General features: G+C 37.7%; 1 protein-coding gene across 2 annotated transcripts in view; it reads right to left on the minus strand.

Annotated features, from left to right (window-relative positions):
- Window positions 1-14,091, minus strand: part of Zasp66 (PDZ_signaling and DUF4749 domain-containing protein Zasp66) — a 115,343-nt gene extending 101,252 nt beyond the window's left edge. The window contains exons 1-2 of one of the 2 annotated variants that reach the window (XM_065224688.1): window positions 13,991-14,091; window positions 13,725-13,920 (exon numbers count right to left, since the gene is read on the minus strand). In XM_065224688.1, coding sequence (XP_065080760.1) covers window positions 13,725-13,832 — 108 coding nt within the window. In that variant the 5' untranslated portion in view covers window positions 13,833-13,920; window positions 13,991-14,091. Of the gene's footprint in view, window positions 1-13,724; window positions 13,933-13,990 lie in introns of both variants that reach the window. The other variant, XM_065224687.1, reaches the window with a different exon arrangement.
- Between the last annotated feature and the right edge of the window lie 4,951 nt (window positions 14,092-19,042).

Here is a 19,042-nt window from a genome sequence, read left to right on the forward strand (position 1 = left end):
GCTCAACCGAATTAACTTTACAGAGCCGATGATTCTTGGTTACTATACAATACATCTTAAAACTATAGTCAAAAGGTACAACACAATAAACACTTTATCTTCCGCTATCCAAAAAGCCTCCTCCATCAGAACTGGAGCCGCTTGCAGTAGTTTCATTGTATGGCAAATTGCTGTACGCCAACGAGGGTCAGAGCGCGTCCATTGCAGCAATGGACGCAAAACGTGGTCAGCACTCACACACTCATCACAAAACGGTTGCTTTCCAAAGTCGACGACGCATCGACCGAAAGAACTGCTAATGAAGAACAATGAGGAGGACCACACAATGGTTGCTGCCGAGAAAACAGACGATCGCGTAGCACACATCGAGAGTGGCCTGCTTTTGTCGACTGCCGAGTGAACACTGTCACAGAGGGGTTGACGGTACGTATGTTTGGGGTTTGTTTTTTAATATGTTATTTACTTGCCGAGAGATCCGAAATAATTTTGTCATTGTCCAGGTTCTTTGTTAATTAGAATTTTTTATAATTGTCCAACAATATACTGAGAACTTCTTCTTATTATTCTCAGGGTGTCCATCCAACCGGGAAAACCGGGAAATACGGGAAAAAACCGGGAATTCGTATTTGCCGGGAAAAAACCGGGAAAATTACGGGAAAACCCAAATCGCACCAGGAAAAATCATATATACTCATCACGAGTAACAATTTTCGATTTATCATAGTCTTGTAGGCTATAATTTGGTCTCGAAGAATCCTTTAACGCTTTATAAAACTTGCAATGGTACTCGGCAATTTTTCCGTTGTTTCTACTAGCTTAAAGAGTAAATTTTTAGAAACTCTTTTGGTGTCATTAGAACAAAAGTGTTTGAATTCTTTTGCTACAGTTTAAAGTAAAGTAGTTCTACTATAGAACCTGAGCGATACATATCCTGTTACGAAGCTTCTTGAAGATAGAGAAGCAGATTCAAGCCAATAAAAAAATGTTCGACCTCAAACTCCTTGAATGCCCGCATTCAAATGTTTGACACCGGACACAAACAACAAACTAAAAACATAAATCATGATGCTTGGTCCAGAGATAAATTAAAATTTAATTAATCAATTATGTTACACAAGATTAGTCAAGACATCGTAGAATACCTTGGTTAATCTGTAAAACATTAAGATCGGAATTCATGCCTCTCACGCCAAAATCATGAGTTCAAATCTAACCGGGATATGACACGAATGATCTAAAAGTGTTGATTATACAAAAAAAAGGTCTGAACTCCAGGTGTTTTGGAAAACCTAATAATCCAATCCTAATAATGATATTATGGGGGTTCACGAAGATTTACCCATTCTATCATTAAGTCGAATCATCGTATACCTTGTTCAGTCTACAGAACTTCAAAACCAGATATCCGGGATGATTTTGATAATCCAAAAACGTTATTTATAAACACAATTATTCATTTTAAATTATGTTATGAGTCTCCGTGAAGCACAAAATGCTCAACATTTCTGAGTGGAAAGCGAATAACATTTTGATTGACATGTAAAGTATCTCCAGGATAATATGTGTGTGTCATCCTCTACCCCTCACCCAGCTGGGAGCGTTGGACAAATAGAACTGCGAATAATTTGATCAAATCTACTGCTCCGTAATGGTGCCCTTTATGTTCTGAAGATCAGTACTTTAAAAAAGATAACTTGGCGATGCTTTTAAAAAGATAGCAAACGATGCCCTGTCGTATTTAGTTTTTGAATATAGTTGCCTTTATAAATGCATTTTATGTTGGATCGCACCAAATTTTTAGCCGGATCCTGTTCTTCTCCAAACATAATGTAATTTGATGCTGACCACCAACTTTCACCACTTCTATATCTGAATTCTATACACTTCTTCCATTACCGATTCCATGTACCAAACTTCCACTACAAAATAATCCGCGCACATTTGCTCCCAATTTACAAAGATTGGGGGCAAATGTGCGCGGCTTTTTTTTTGTAGAGGAAGTTTGGTATATGGAATCCCTAGTAACACGCCTGTTACAAATCAATTGTAGAAACTTATATACGACTTATTTCAGTCATAGACAAGTTGCTGTAACTTATTGTGATGAAAGTGTGCTACTCGGGATCGGTAATGTGATCTTAATCTCCAGGAAAAATTGTTGTTCACATTTAAAGTAATTCTTCGTAGTCAAGATCTCCAGGACAATTTGGAGAATGATATCCATTTTAGTAATCTTTTTAGTAACTCACAAAATGTTGTTTGTCTTATAGAACTTCAAGATCTAAACTCCAGGATGATACGAAGAACTTTAAAAACTGCAATTCTCCTACTTAGGTCTCTTGTATTGATATATTCTTTTTCCGACATACCAAAATAATATTTAGGCTCACTTTTTGCAGGAGACTCTTTGATTTTATACGAATTCATGATTTCATGAGATTTTGGAGATCTAGATCATCAACATGTTAATGTTACTCTCATGTCATATTTTATCTACAAAGTAGATGCATTGTAGAGCAATTCTGCTGAACAAATATGTTTATCTATAAACGATTATTTATGAATGCCTTTTTGGTTTAAGGCAGGGATGTTTGGGTTTTATTTTTCAAATAACCGGGAAAAAAACCGGGAATTGAAAAATTGGATTTGAATGGACACCCTGTATTCTTCTTCTTCCTCCCGGATGACCCCTTTGAACTAAAGGGTGCCCCACATCAAATTGCATCACGGAAAAAACCACTGTAGAAAATTTCCTACTTGACCGATCCTATTCAAACTTTCAGACAATAAAATATAGCCCATTAGTAAGCTTTTGGCATATTTATTTCATTCAACTTCAATACCATAACTGTGCGCTCGCATCTTACGCTTATCTCCACTCATTAGGTTCTGTACAACATCTGGCTGCAGCTTCTTCTGTACGGAAACCCACTTTTTCTTCATGATTCCACAGATTTGATCTTCTTGGGATGCTTCCGTAGTGCCTGCTTCATAATAGCCCAGTATTTTTCGATGGGCTTTAGATCCAGTGCTTTGGCGGAGCTCATGTCCTTGGGTACGAAAGTGACACCCCGTTGGCTTCGTACCACTCCAGGACAACATTTGAATAGTGGCACGAAGCTAGTTCCGGCCAGAAGATCGTAGAGCCCTCGTGTTGCTTCAACAGAGGAAGCAGACGCTTCCGTAGACACTCCTTGAGGTAGATCTCCCCGTTTACAGTCCCGGTAGTTACGAACGGCGCACTCCGTTTGCCACATGAGCAGATCGCTTGCCAAATCAGGCAAACTTTGAAAGCTTCTGCTTCCTTACTTCCTCCGGAACATCAAACTTGTGCTGGGCGGTAAAGTCCGCCTTGACGTAAGTCTCATCATCCATGATGAGGCAATGAGGCTTCATCAGCATCTGGGTGTACAGTTTCCGGGCCCGTGACTTTCCCACCGTATATTGCCGTTCGTCACGATTTGGAGCCTTCTGCACTTTGTACGTATGCAGTCCCTCCCGGTCATTGGCTCTCTGAACGAAATGCTTGCACAGATTCAACTTTTTGGCCACATCACTGACCGAAGCATTGGGATTCCGCTTAAACGCTTTCACGACACGCTTGTGATCCTGATCACTAATAGAACATCCATTCTGACGGCATTTCTCCTTCCGTTCGATGCTCAGAGTTTCGTAGTAACTGTTAATCACACGACTCACCGTTGACTGCACGATTCCGAGTTGTTTCCGATGTCCCGATGAGGATTTTCCAGGTGCTTGCACAAAATCAATTCGCGATTCCAACTTTCGAAAAACTGACAGCGATAAACATACAGTGTAAACAATACACTCTAAACTACTTCTACCCAAATTTTCAAGAGAAAATACCCAATGGGTAATTTTCTACAGCGTTTTTTTCCGTGCTGCAATTTGATGTGGGACACCCTTTATATTAAGGGGGTATTCCCGATCTTTTTTTTTTCAAAAAATCAATTTTTTTTTTCCACGTTTTTTTGTACTTTAGACTATATACTTTCATCCCCCCAAGCCGTTTTCCGATCAGCGAATTCGGTGTCCAGGCATAGCTGACTAATGGTAAGAACCCCCAAATGGTTTTAACTAAAGTCAAAACTTTAAACGCGTTTTTCTCGAAACCACATTTTTTTTTATCGGGCGAAGATTTTTCTCAGAAACTATAAGAGATATTGACTTGAATCTTTGCGCATTTTGTTTCTTATTAAATTCTTTGGAGCTTCTCCCACTTTCAGCCAAAAATATTAACATTTAACATTGTTTGAAGCACCTTAAAGTTGCAAAAAAGCGGGCTAAAAATCGCCTGTTTTTTCATATGGCCGCCATTTTGTTAATTTGCAAGATTTTTTGCTGCCAACGGGAGAAGCTCCAGAGAATCTTATGCAGATTATTAATTTCATCACGAAATCTATTTCAGATGAAGCCGTTCCAGAGAAAAGTCTTCGCCCGTCCAGGCGTTTGCGGCGAACAGGGGTCTGTTTGTCGCCATATTGTGACGTCAATAATGTCTTTTTTTATGTCGAAAAAAATTTATTTGTAAATTTTAATGTTCAATAAACAAGAATCCCAAAGAGTTAGGCGCATTACTATTCATTTTCCTTGAAAAAAAAATTAATTGAAAAACAGACCGAAAAAAGGCAAAAGATTGGGAATACCCCCTTAAGTGATTCAAAATAATGTTGAACGGCCATTATTGATTAGATTTGTTAATGGGTCATGGGTTGTCCTTAGATGGGTCGCAGAAGTTCAGACAACTTGATTATACGTTTGCCGTTAAAATGCTATGGAAATATATCTGAGTTTAAAGTTGTATTGGGATAATGAAAATTTACCTGAATTAGGAGAATATTTATTGTTAAATTTTTGGTAAGTTAAAACAGCTTTCATTTAAAATTATTATCGACTCCGTAGAGTTATTTTTATCGTGAGTTTAGATATTTCCTCAGAATTTGTGGAGGGAGTTCTACAAAAAATTGAATACTACTAAGTTAATTATTTGTAGACTCCATTCCGATAATTTCAAGAACAAATTTCTAAATCATCCAATGAAACTTAGTGGATGAATATATTTCGTTTACTCGAGCAACTTTGCATGCATATTTTTCTTCGCATTTCAAGCTTCAAATGAAAAAATGACTTCAAGATATAAGTCATTTTGTGAACAATGGTAATCGTTAATTTCAGAGGCGTCTCATGTCTGTTGTACCTACTTGTGTCGAATTTCATATCGAAGCTTGTATAGGGTTGGCAGTACCCCATCTGATTCCAATGAAACTTTGTGGATGAATATATTTCGTCTACTCGAGCAACTTATAGCTTATCGCATATTAGCTTATAGCGTACTCTCAGTTTAGTGCACTCTCACAGCTAATAATTGAGAGCTGTACCATTTTTATCATTAAGGTAGTCAAAGCGATTTAGTGCATAATAACAATTAACGATTTTACAATACATTGGTAATGTGTTTTATTTAGATAGGGGAAATGGCTCTAATGTTGGCCTATGGATCTAAGATTGGGTCAATCGCTAAAAATCTGCTTTTTATCAATTTTATCTAGATGAACGAGTCATTTGGACGGTAATAATGGATATTTTTGGTGGCTTTTGAAAATTTAGTCGATTGCTGAATTTATGTATGGGTCCAAATTAGGGGCATTTAGGCCGACATTGCATCCATTTCCCCTATGTGGTTCAATAAATCAGTAATAAATATAAGTTTTAAATTATTCATTCAATTTGATTTTGTTGGATCATGTAATTCCAGAGTTTTTGCATTCTCAAGGTTATTTTGCATGTTTACGGATGCTTTGGCGTTTTGAGCCATTTCTTTTGCATTTTATAACTATTTCGGAGTATCAAGGTCATTTTGACATTCATAAGCCAGTTGGACGTTTCAGGTCATTTTGGCGTTTCAAGATAATCCAGAGCTTATGGAATTTCTTAAAGTCTCGCTATCAACGAAAGTTTCATAACATCGAAAGATATACAAAGTAGTCTCGATGAGTCTCATCGTCGCCCACTGGTCACCACAGCCGGTCGAACTCCAGACGAAACTAGAACCGCACTTCCGTTCATACTGGCGACAACTCTCTGATGAGACAACGAAACCTTACCCAAAGCTCCTCCCCTGATCCTATCCTTCGACAATGTACCTCTCTAACCTCAGGTAAGCCGCGAGTATTCTGAATTAAGTGAATTTTGCTACAAACTATCGGCTCCGTAAAGCTAACGCGATTGAGCCTTACAAATAAACGAACTAGTTAAAAAAAAGATTTACAAAGTACACCGTTGTAACAACATTGTACTCCTTTAACCCTTTCTTCCCAGAAGGTTTTTAATTGTTTTGAGATGAAATAATGTCTATTATTTATCAAATCCATAAAAAAGTTCTAGATTTAAATCAATAATGTGCTATTTTTTCAATAGTTACTCAGTTGAATCCTTAACAATACATATGAACTAGAATAATGAACACACTGAGAAGCTTAAATAAGTACTGACTATTTAATGGTAGATTGACAAACATGAGACGGACCGAAAAGTTGTGTATCACTTGTGCTACCATGGGAAGGAGAGAGTTAATCCAGTACCTCACAATGTATAATTAAATCCCACTGCTAGTGTAATTTATAATATTTTAATTTCGAAACGAAATTGGTGTCGATTTTAACTTTCGATTTTTTCCACAAACAACTTCAAATCAAGCGTACCGCAGAAGAACCCCCTTGGTAGTCAATCCTCAGTGATTGCTCCATTTCCCTAGCACTACCTGGCTACTTGTTGAGGAAACGTTGAGAGAATTATTGATTGAATCACACTCGAATGTGTTTCCCACTGGCCGACCATTCTACGATGCTCCTAAGGGTGGAAGAAGTTAGATGCAAGATGTGAAACGCTTCCCAAGGAAACCGGGTTAATTTTCAATGTCAAAACTATACATTAACGGCAAATATCTGGATCGGCCGGATCTGGTCGGAACGGAGCAGCAGTGGAAAACGCCACCATCATTGAAATGCCAAGAGGCGGACTACGACGACCGGTCATGATGATGATGATGCCATGCCGATGATGATAATTGTGTTGATTTGCTTTTTAAGAGGAAATATCCCAACGCTTCGTCCGTCACATATGGTGGCAGAATTCATGTATCATAGCAGGAGTAGATCTATAATGGCGCCTGGCTAATGTGTGAACACATCTGTCTGGATATCACTGCTTTGGTGGAAGGTCGTCTAAGAAGACATCTTTGCATTCTCCGGAGTGCTAGGTATGTGAGTACATATGTATGCATCATGCATATCTTGAAGTGCTTGAAACTATGACGTTCCTACGGTTCGTCTAGAGAGAGTGGTGGTATATACAGCTAAATCTGCGCTGAGTGGAATTTAATTGGAGGAAATTTCATTCCGGGGTGATTCTCAGCGATAACAGGAAATCTATGGGGAACCAATTTCGGAAGAGCACCGTTTGCTAATTATTTCGAGACCGACTTCGCAGGCACACAGACCATTTTCTCAAGTGTCAATTTAAAAAGTTGCAATATTCGCGTGAAAGTTTTAAACAACTGGCACTGGGAACTTCGGCAGTGTCCCATTCTCAGATCCTTTCCAAAAGAACGAAATCGTGCTGGATCAGGTTAGTCCTGTTCTTTCCGAGCAGAATGGATAGATAGGATAGGAAGCGAAGATTAACCTGTAAGGTCAAATTCCGTCGCACTGTCCGGTTTTTTGGAAGGATATCGTATCCGTTTTTGGGCCGAATTGGTCCCAAAATTTAAACACAAAAAGAACAAGTTCGATTCCGATGGGCCATGGGAAAAAAGCTGCATCGATTGGAGAAGGGTTCTCGTAAAGAAATCAAGTGAATCGAACTGGTTTGTCGAGTTGTTGATTTTCGAATGTGTCGCTATTTGAGACGATTTTCTGCTTCCCCTAATGGTATTCTGAGGGGTTTCGTTGATGTTTTCAAAGCTCAGCCAAAGAAATGCCCCTTTCTCGGAGGGAAGAAAGGACATCTTAGACTCGTGCTTGCTTTTAATATGAGAAAGGGGTCGAATCAGTCGCGTGTGTACGATAATGAAGGGTTGAAAAAGAGACCGTAAAATTACTGTATTTTGCAACAGCAGTTGGAAATCTGGACAGTTTGAGTTTTGCGTAACAATTGATTAAAATGCTGAATGATTGTAAAAATCAAATCAAAAATATTTTTATGTTATTTCAGTTGTTGATTGATTGGCGTTAAATGTTAATGTGGTCAGACTATACCGGGAATTGTAAAATTCGATTTCAGTTCTGCATAAAAGACATACAGAATCTGAGATAAATGGCCGCTTATACCACCGCTTATTGTCCTCGGAAGACTTAAATAATTTTTATAAAATTAATGTCATGGAAATAGAATTACATCGATTCAGATAATAAATTGAATATAAAAAGTCATCTTGTGATGGTTTTGCACTAAAATAATGATTTAAGAGAAGCTTTCTTATTCGCTACAACAGTCTGTTTCAAACTTATTAAGAGGATGCTGTTTGCTGTTTATTTTGCGTGAATAGTTGGTACATATATTACACTCCGGAATTAGTTCCATAATTGGTCTAACTACCCTATCCAAAAATACACGCTGTTCCACCCTTGTGAACAAAAAGGGGTGAATCGAATTTATCCACGGTTTTGAAGTTTATACACTGCCCTTCCCATGCGTAGCGTGTCTGGCGCAACGCATGTGCTTTCCAGCCATTGATTGCGAGATACTTACTGATTGGTAGCTTTACGGGTAAGGTAATGTTTTCACGATTGCGCACATTTAGGCGCGGTCTACTTGCACGGACGATCAGATAGACTCAATTTCGACAACAGTGGATTTACTCAAAAGTGAGTCGAATTTTCCGGGGTTTTCCAGGAAACACTTCTTGGATAAGAGGAAAATTTTACTCAGTCTAGGAGTATACTAATAGAACCTCCATCGATTTTCCTCTTATTCGAGAAGTTTTTCCTGGAAAACCTGGAAAATTCAACGCATTTTTGACGAAATCAAGTCGGCTCGACTCAATTTTGAGTCGGCCTGATCGTCCGTGTGGTTTGTAAAAGTAATAAAAGTGTCAAATATGCTGCTACATTTTAGGTAAAAAAAAAATGTTGTGCGTTGATTGATTTGTTATTAAATCTAGATGAACAATTCGAATGGTCCTATCTATTTGGTCGTTTCCCTTCATCGACTTCAAAAGGATTTCGTGTTATTTTTGCCCCAAAGTTTAATAAATGAGGTTCTCATTTAGCATCCAGAATGTAAAATACAACAGGGAATGTTTTTGCAGCTGAGTTATTAACAGAAAGTCGATGAAGAGAATCGATTAAAGCAGATAGGACGTTTTGAAATGTTCGTCTATAAGTTAGATAATTTTAGCGTTCAGAATTATAAGGGCCTATCTGAAATGATCAATTCTCTTCATCGATTTTCTCTTTAAATTACTGTTGTGTAAAGGTGGTGGTTGTAACTTTTTGCACGATCGCATTTTTCGTTCTTGGGTCTGTCTGTTTATAGATAAAGATGAACAAGGAAGACATTTATTCGACATTTACTTATTACATAACAATACACCCGATTCTTTTTTTAAGTGATCGTATTTTTCCTCTTTCTGTCTTCAAACGACACCAAAATTGAATGCAATTGATTTCAAAAGACCAGAAACAAATCTATGAAAAAATATGGTATACACAAACATTTTCTTAGTTCACCACAGCACAAGAAAATTGAACAAAAATTAATCTGCAAAAAAAAAATCGGGTTTACTAAAATTCAGGGTTTATTACCGGTCGTAGTGGATTTTTATCCCTTGCAGTGAAAAAATATAATTATGGTCATAAGTGGCATCGAGATTCATGTTTATATTTTTAATATTACTCATTTACAGTGGCGTCCCGTAACCTCTTTTTTTACCTGTGCACCAACTTTTAAAACCAGATTTAATACTCGAATCGGTTGAAGAATACACTTAATCTTCTAGTTTACGCGATATCTATCCATTGCAAGCAATATTTTGATAATTGTTTATGTTTTGAGAGTTGGTGCAAAGGTAGATTGAGGTTAAGGAAACGCCACTGCTCATTTATATAAAAAACGAAAGCTAGAAAATGCACGATAAGTGCCAGAAAGTTTGTTTTATTCAACTATGCTGCATCCTCAAATCATATTTGTAATGCTTTTGTTATTTCAAATCATTATAAAAATTTAAACATCGTTCGTTTAAGCGTTCCACAATTTGGATTTTTTTATTTTGGTTTTGATTCTTTTAAGATAACAGCATTTTTTTGCGTGTATATTTTTGCAAAAACGCTGACCACGTTTTGCGTCCATTGCTGCAATGAAAGCGCTCTGACCCTAGTTGGCGAATCTGCCATACAATGAAACCACTGGAAGTGGCTCCCGTTCTGGTGGAGGAGGCTTATTGGATAGCGGAAGGTAAAATGTTTATTGTGTTGTACCTTTTGACTAAAGTTTTAAGATGTATTGTATAGGGAACCACTCCCCTTGGCTAGTTTTTGCACCTTGCTGTTGGTGGGTGGGCTTAATTTCATGCTTTATAGTGGAGTGTTGGAGACGGTAGGTTTATGGCCGGCGTTGCTGGCTCATGCCGCGATAGAATGGCGTCATGGGCAGGCAATGGGAATTACTAAGCTTCCCTTCTCTGATAAACCACTGCATGAGAGAACCAAAGATCTAGTCTAGCAGTGATAGTATCACACTTGTTACTCCTTTAATTGAGAGTCGCGTCGTAGTACGCTTACGTATAGGCACTGACGTTGGGTGTGATACTGGCGGGTTTTGCCGCAAATCACTCTTAATTTATTTATTTTTACGTAGATAGATTTATTTGGGTTTTTCACACAACTTTTTCTATACCTATCTTGAAACAATACATACGGAATCCAGTGTTCAAGCGGCCAACATAGGCTAGTCCTTCTCTGTATTGTCAAAGATAGAAGCAAAATTTATTCAAATGGGTCAAGTCTTGAAAATTAAGCTGTCACGCAGCTCCAGCTTGATACCAAAAAAAAAAAAAGTGTATTGTATAGGGAACAAGAATCCCTAATAAAAATAACCATAAAAGAGAGCTTAACGACGTGTTTGGGGTATCATCCAAACCATTTGTGGGATAGTTTAGCCATCCGGGATACAGTTCATTTATGGTATTTATTTATTAGGGATCCTCGGTTCGGTAAAGTTTATTCGGTTGAGCCTTATCAAATAAATTAATAAACAAAAAAAAAATATTATGCAAAGTAGGTTATGGTCATCTAACTGTTTCAACAAATAAAAACAATAAAAATGACGCATGCTGAATGTTTAGTTCAAAACACGTTTCGATAATTCCTGTGGTAGTACTAATTTGAGCAGTAAAAAAGCGAAAAAATAATGAATTTATGTATCGACCATAAGCGGCGCCGGTGGTGTAGTGGTAAGCATGATTACCTCTCACCCCAGCAGGCCTGGGTTCAATCTCAGTCGGCGCCGCCGGGATGTTCTGAGACATAACATCTCTGATCACGCCTTCCTTTGCAAGAGAAGTAAAGCCGTTGGTCCCCGGTTCATGAGTTGATGGGTCGATAGGTAGGGTCCAGGTGTGGGAGCTGTCTTCCTGGCGTCGGTAGCATTGGTGCTCAGTACGGAAAACAAGATCGACGGAAAACAAACGGGCTTTACTTCCCTTCCAAAGGAAGAGATATGTTATGTCTCAGAACATCCCGGCGTCGCCGACTGGGATTGAACCCAGGCCTGCTAGGGTGAGAGGCAATCACGCTTACCACTATAGCACCGGCGCCACTGGTCGGGTATCCTTATTCCTGGATTTTTTTGTCGTACTATTTGAGCATCGGTAGTAAGAATGTTGACCCCATATGATATCCTCATTAGCGATCCAACGGCGTCCAGGAATTCGGAAAAATAGAATACCGTCAAACAAACCACACAAGAATACTACTTTTTTTTCTCAAAACAGTGCTGCATTGATTCCCTACAGCTACTCCTTAAATAGTATTGACAGTAGTATTGTCCGAGACAAGACTTTCAGATAGCACGAGCACCCCTTGCGTCAATAAAAACTGCCGGAGACGCTAGAAAGACTGACCCAATAGTGTTAAAGTGACTATTAAAAAAATGAATCAATAATGGTAGCTAATGTATTTTAAAAACATTACGAGGAAAACTTCAAAGCTTGATCAAAGAATTGGAACAAAACTTGTTTTAAACATTATTATTTTTCTTGTGCAATAATTGCTATTCTTACACCCCTGGGCTCTTATTAAACGCTTGCTACCATCTTTCCTGACGCATGGTGCTACATTCTTGCCCGATGCGTCATTATGAAGAACTGAAGAGTGTCTATATTATTAATATAATATAGAGGAAATGTAGGTTATGTCGGCCTAAGTGTCCCTAATTTGGGCCCATACAAAAAATCAGCAATCAACTAAATTTTTAATAGCAACCAAAAATATCCATTAGTAACGTCTCAATAACGCGTTCATCTAGATAAAATTGATAAATAGCAGACTTTTAGCGATGGACCCAAATTCGGGACATGTAGGTCAAAATTAGAGACATTTCCCCTATTTGGATACAATCAACGGTTTACTAAAATTTTCTGGAAACTGTAAATGTGAATTGGCACTATCGTTCTTTAATCAAATACTCAAAATGGTCTTTTTACTATTGTAAAAAACATGATAACCAATGCGAAAGGCATGTGAAAATTTGTATCCAAATTGCTCACATCAACCAACGATCGATCACAAAGTCATGGTTATACAAATAATCGATTATCGTTGGACGTTAAAATGCACTAGAGATGCATCTGCATTTCTCGAGCCATTAAATTAACAAAGCTTGGTGCAGCTTGCCACCACATGCATCACATCCATTTCCCAATGCCGAATCGTTATCCAAACCACATAACGATTTGGCACCGGTTCCGACCGTTTATCGATCGGAATGTATTTTTCCGTTCAAGTGTAATCCTCGGGAACGTTCACCAGCCAGATGATCGAAAATTCATCAAATAACAAGCTGCCGCCGTGTATCACGTGGCACCCCGATAGCATGAATTGAACTCTACTTCCTCCTTGGCAGTTCATAGGTTTGTATATTTTATAAATAAACTTTCAATCGATCATCTGTTTGGAGCTTGAGGAAAGCGTTTGATGGGAAAATTTGCTGAAAAATATTTATAACGTCACACACATAAGAGTGAGCCATCCGGAACGGAGCCTGAGCTTCGTATGGTCATTTGTTTGCAATATGACGCAAGTACGGATGTAACGGCTTCGCACACTATTGGTACTAATGCTCACGAAAATTGTAATCATTCTATTTTTGCTTAAACAAACATGCAGCTTATTGCCTAACAAATTGAATGGTGTTGCGAACTGACACGCTTCGCTTTTTTTCGATAGAAAAAATGGGGTATTTTTGTCCAAATCACTCTTGCGATTTCCAAGAGTAGTCACGAGAGGATTGGCATATGCCAGTATGAAAGATGAACACTCGTCTCGTCATGGCGTCGTCTGGCATGTCATTTTCATCTGTCTACTCAATGGGTCGTCCTCACATTATAACCACCTGTTTCGATTAAATCACACCCAAATGATTTTCACCCAATTTTCACTTTTGTCGGAAATCCCCAGCAATTTATCGCTGCAATGAAGCACACTCACCTGTTCGCTGAATGACACTCGCTTTTTCCTATACGGAAGATCGAAAGTCTTCGCCCTGGGAACTCTCCAAAAGGCCGGTCGCTCGAAGTATTTCTGTTCGCACTCCATGTCTCTCACTTCTCAAACGACACGTGCTGTTCTGAATGATAAAATAACTTTCCCTCAACAGGTAGGTAACGGATTACCGACGACACACCTAAAATCAAAACTAGATTGAACTTGAACTTAGAGGCATACCGAAGTAAGGTGAGGGAAAATGAACTAACTTCGTTACGAAATCTGCCTCCGACTGATTGGTGGTCTAGCACTTTCGAGACGTACAGTGACACTATCCGTGAATTTAACGATCTCCTAGCGAGCGTCCAAGTTCAACCCGCGCGCGCGTTTTTCTTGAGTTTGAAGGGAAAAATGTTTCGTTTAAAATAAATCAGAGTCCGCTTAACGATGGCGACGACGATGGGTAACACAAAACAACGGACAGTATATGCCTCCCTTGCTCGCTCTCGTATTCTTTTTGTCGGTTTGCTTGCGGGTCCGACAGGACGGACGGATGATCTGGCGCTTTTCACTCATCATAATCCATCCACAACCGTGGTTTTCCATAGAACCAACACCCTCCGCAAATATTTACGGCTGAACAGACGCACGCGCTTTGCCCCCTGCATCGAGTGCGGTTTGGAAAAGTTCTCAATGAAAATTTAGTTGTAGGGAAATATGCGCAACTCTCGACTCTCGAGACGCGCACCCATTGAAGCTCCTTAATGACGGAGGAAATGATTCCGCGCATTTGCGTCGGAGTAGCGTTCTGTGCCGGTGTTGGTAAATGTAACCAATGTTTGCGTTTACAAATTAACGAACGATGCGGCACAGAACACTGTTGACTGTGTCTTTGTGATTTTTATTGATTTGTTTACTTTCGGATTCACCAATTTATGTTCTGTTGTCTTGATCTCCCGGAGGTTGGTACTGTTTACGACGCTGAGCAGATTTGTTTTTTGTATAAGAGATTATTGGTTGTGACCTCCATTTTAATAACTGCCACTTTGAGTTATGTATTGTATTGTATTGTAATGTTAAAACAAAATCGAATCATTTCGCCAGAAAAATGCATCACTAATCCATTTGGCGACAATGAGATTATTTTGAGAATTTGTTTTAACTTTGGGTTCTTTAATCAGCTTATTACCTTTCATTAAGCTGGTAGCAGCAATGTTTCTGAATTTTCTTCAAACCTGGTGTTTAGCAATTGACCCGTGGGAGGTAGTGTAAGTGTACTAATTTTCGGCCTAGCTCTAATTTTCCATCTTTTTGCTCAAAAGTTGGTAAAAAATATACTTTTATTAATCAAATCAAAATAAACTGATTATTGGTTGATTTAAGGTGTACGAAGCTGATTAACACCAGGCTGAATATATAGTAGAGTGGGTCATCGTGATGATTTTTTCAGAACAATGTTTTTTTTTTGTTTTTTGTTAACGTATTTTTCTACATGGCTGATCACCCTAAAATGCTACATTATATATGCATCTTCCTTTATGGTATTGGTAAGTTGTGCGCTATAACAAAGCAATAGTTGTGCAATGTAACAAGTCAATATATTGCTATCAAAGCATAATTTATTTTTGTTACGCTATTTTGGTAACATGAATTCAAGAGTTTATTTTGATCTGATAACAGAATAAGCCTTTAATATATCCCTCCCCTTAGCTAGTTTTTGCACCTTGCTGTTGGTGGGCGGGCTTAATTTCATGCTTTATAGTGGAGTGTTGGAGACGGTAGGTTTATGGTCGGTGTTGCTGGCTCATGCCGCGATAGAATGGCGTCATGGGCAGGCAATGGGGATTACTAGGCTTCCCCTCTCTGATAAACCACTGCATGAGAGAACCAAAGATCTAGTCTAGCAGTGATAGTATCACACTTGTTACTCCTTTTATTGAGAGCCGCGTCGTAGTACGCTTACGTATAGGCACTGACGTTGGATGTGATACTGGCGGGTTTTGCCGCAAATCACTCTTATTTTATTTATTTTTTACGCAGATAGATTTATTTGGGTTTGCAAGGGAATTATACTATTGAAATATTTCAGAAAGTGCCCATCGGTGCTCTTTCTATTTGCATGACAAGCTTTCATTGTTGTTTTCATTGAGGTATTACTCAGGGAACAATGTTAAACGCCATTTTGGTACATGGTATTGTAACTAACCTTATATGTGCTTCATTTTGATTTGGGATAAGTGTTTGAACTATGGCTCGGGATTTCCACTGTGGTGTGCTTCTATTGTGACATACTCATATGTATTTTTGTGGTGCGACATAGTGGAAACGTGAGAGCGTAATTGGAACATATACCCTATATAATTTAAAAATCAGCTAGGAAACTAACTTCAAAATGAAGCATTTTAGTCACTTAAATCAAAAGTACTTGAAACACGTTTAATTTTAGATTACAAGCACAAGTGCAGGTATTTAATAAAGCATGGGTTATGATTGATTAGGTGAATTAGACCTTTTAATAATTTATTAAATTAGACTAATGAGATATCATAATCATCAAATGAACTTAAATAAGAAACTTCAGAAAGTCTAATGACATTAAGTAGATTAACAAAAGAATTAGGATGCGGGGGGTCCGCTTAGGGAGGCAATTAACCTTTAAAGTTGTAGAATAAATCTTCTTATTTAGTCTTGAACTTTAAAAAGAAAACGCAGGCAGACCAATAGCATTAAGCAGATTTACAAGGAGAGGAATAGTTTAGGAAATAAGTAAAGGAAAGGAATGTGACAATTAATAGCTTTTAAACTTTTGGAGGTATTGTATTTCCCTGAGTTTGTTGTACTCGATTACTATATTATTCTCTCAATACGCGAAATCTCTTATATATGTGGTTAAAGCATCTGAGTTAACTTATTTCTTAGTGTTCAAGTACTTACATTTTTAAACAGCAGTCAATGTTAATCTATGAACTAAACCATACGAAAAATCGGTCTTTCCTTATGCAGGGCTGGTAGCAGGTCACTTTTTAGTGACTTGGTCACTATTTTGAAGTCAGTCACTAAAAAGTCACTTTTCAAACCAAAAGGTCACTAAAGTCACTGTTTCCCTAAAAATAGTCACTAAAGTCACTTTTTCACAACTAAAATAGAGTGAAACGGAAAAAATATCAACAACATTTTAAAATTGAGTACTTGGCACTAAGGAAGTTATAAAAGAAATCTCCAAAGAATTCGAAATAAGTTCCGAGAAGAATTCCAATGGAATCGGCTTTTGAGGGTTCATTCTCAAAGGAACTCTTCGAAGAGTTTCAAGGGTATTCTGAGATGGATTTTTGTTTTGAGAATTCTGAGAAAATACTATGGGAATTCTGAGAAGAATACGAATTTCATTTCCAATATAATTCAGAGGAGAAGTTCAAGATTATTCTAAGCAGAATTTTGATGTTGATTTCATTGAAATTCTAAGGAGAATTCAAGTAAATTTTAAATGGATTTATTGGAAGAACCTTCATGGAAATCCTGGAAGAATAATTAAAAAATCAAATATAATCTACTTTAACTAATTATGATTTATTAATGTATGCATGAAGTTATCGATTTAAATAATTGGAGATGCTTAACGTCAAATATCAGACTTACGATAGATGAGAAGATGAAAGTATAGAGGTGAGTAGTATTGAGGTAGTGTGAAAATTCTATATAGAAAGTAGAAGTAGAAAGCGAGCAAAGGCCATTTTTTTTAAGAAGTTGCGAATCAGGTATTGCAATCAGGTAGATGCTTACGTCAGATGGCGATTTGAATGTGAAACAATTGATTGAAATGTTTCTGCACATAGGAGGTACATGAGCAAATCGGCGATCATCCCTTTTGTCAGTATAGCGGAGTTAAACACCCCTCACTATCCCTCATCAACGGATGAGTTTGGTAAAAGGGATGCTCTACCCGATTCGTACCTTCCCCAAAATTATTTGAAGCTCGCTTTTTTACTTTCTATATACAATTTTCACACTGCCGTAGTACAACGGAACTATCAACTCTATACTTTATTAAAATGTCCACGTTCAGCATCTCCAACTACGAAATTAATCTATTTCCAAAAAATGTTGTCCATTGTTTTGCAAAGAATTTCGAGAATGAAATATTATTTTTGTTAAACTTGCAAAGTTTAAGAGGAGTGGAATAAATCTAAAAAAGTTCTTGAGAACATTCTGAAATTTTTTTTATGAAATATTCTTAGCGAATTATCAAAGTTATATCAAAATTTTAAAGATTTCAATGGCAGAATCAAATTCAAGATTTTCGATAAAAAAAAAAATGCTGTCGTTGTAATGATCTATTTTACCCAATTTAACAGTAACATTTGAAAAAATCTTTGGGAAAATCCGGAAATTGCACTTCAAATGCTCTTAATAGGAGATTCCGTTGAGAGTTTCTATATAATTAGAGGAAATCATGAAATGTCATTTTAAGTTCCACGATAAAAACAATTTATTTCAATATTAAACCTTATTTGAGTTTCTGAGTCATCATATAAATGTAACTATTGGTTACTTATTTATTATTCAAAAGTCACTATTTGGTCACTATTTCCGTAATTTTAGTCACTAAAGTCACTACTATTGTATCGCATCAGCGCTACCAGCCCTGCTTATGTGGTATTGATGCATGTTTAACTTTTCGCGGCTGTCGGAATCAACGCGCCTACGTCTACGGAGGTTACGCAGAAGTGATTCGCAATGCAGTAGAGCTCACCAAAAGTTTTTTTTATGAGCTTCTGTAGTATAGAATTTGTTCGGTACGATCGCGAAATCTTGACATGATTGATACATACGTGCGGTAAAATAACTAAATTGAAACAAAGCTCAACAGTAAAATAAGTAGAATATTTAGGGAGGAAACCAAAATTAATCAACTTGCCAACATAGACTATCACATTTATTTTGGTGGCACTCTTTAAGTGATAATATACTGTTTTTTTTTCTCTACGGTTGTTTCGCGTGGCGTTCACAATTTGCGCGATTTTCGTATCTTACGTAATTTAGATGTTTAGCTCTAAACGGTTTTACTGACTCGAGGTCGTTCCTTAAGCGGTGTTGGTACAGGTTACCGACTTTCGGATTCAACGCGCCTACGTCTACGGAGCTTACGCAGAAGTGATACGCAATTCGGTAGAGCTTGTCAAACGCTTTTGAGCTTATGTAGTATAGAATTTGTTCGGTGCGGTCGCGAAATCTTGAAATGATTGATACGTTCTTTAAATTAACTAATTTGATACAAAGCTCAGTAGTAAATAAGTAGAATATCTAGGGAGGAAACCAAAATT

The sequence above is a fragment of the Ochlerotatus camptorhynchus genome, unplaced genomic scaffold, assembly GCF_037179485.1.
Source record: "Ochlerotatus camptorhynchus isolate MF236.1 unplaced genomic scaffold, CSIRO-AGI_Acam_v1.1 ptg000213l, whole genome shotgun sequence".
NCBI classification, from domain to species: domain Eukaryota; kingdom Metazoa; phylum Arthropoda; class Insecta; order Diptera; family Culicidae; genus Ochlerotatus; species Ochlerotatus camptorhynchus.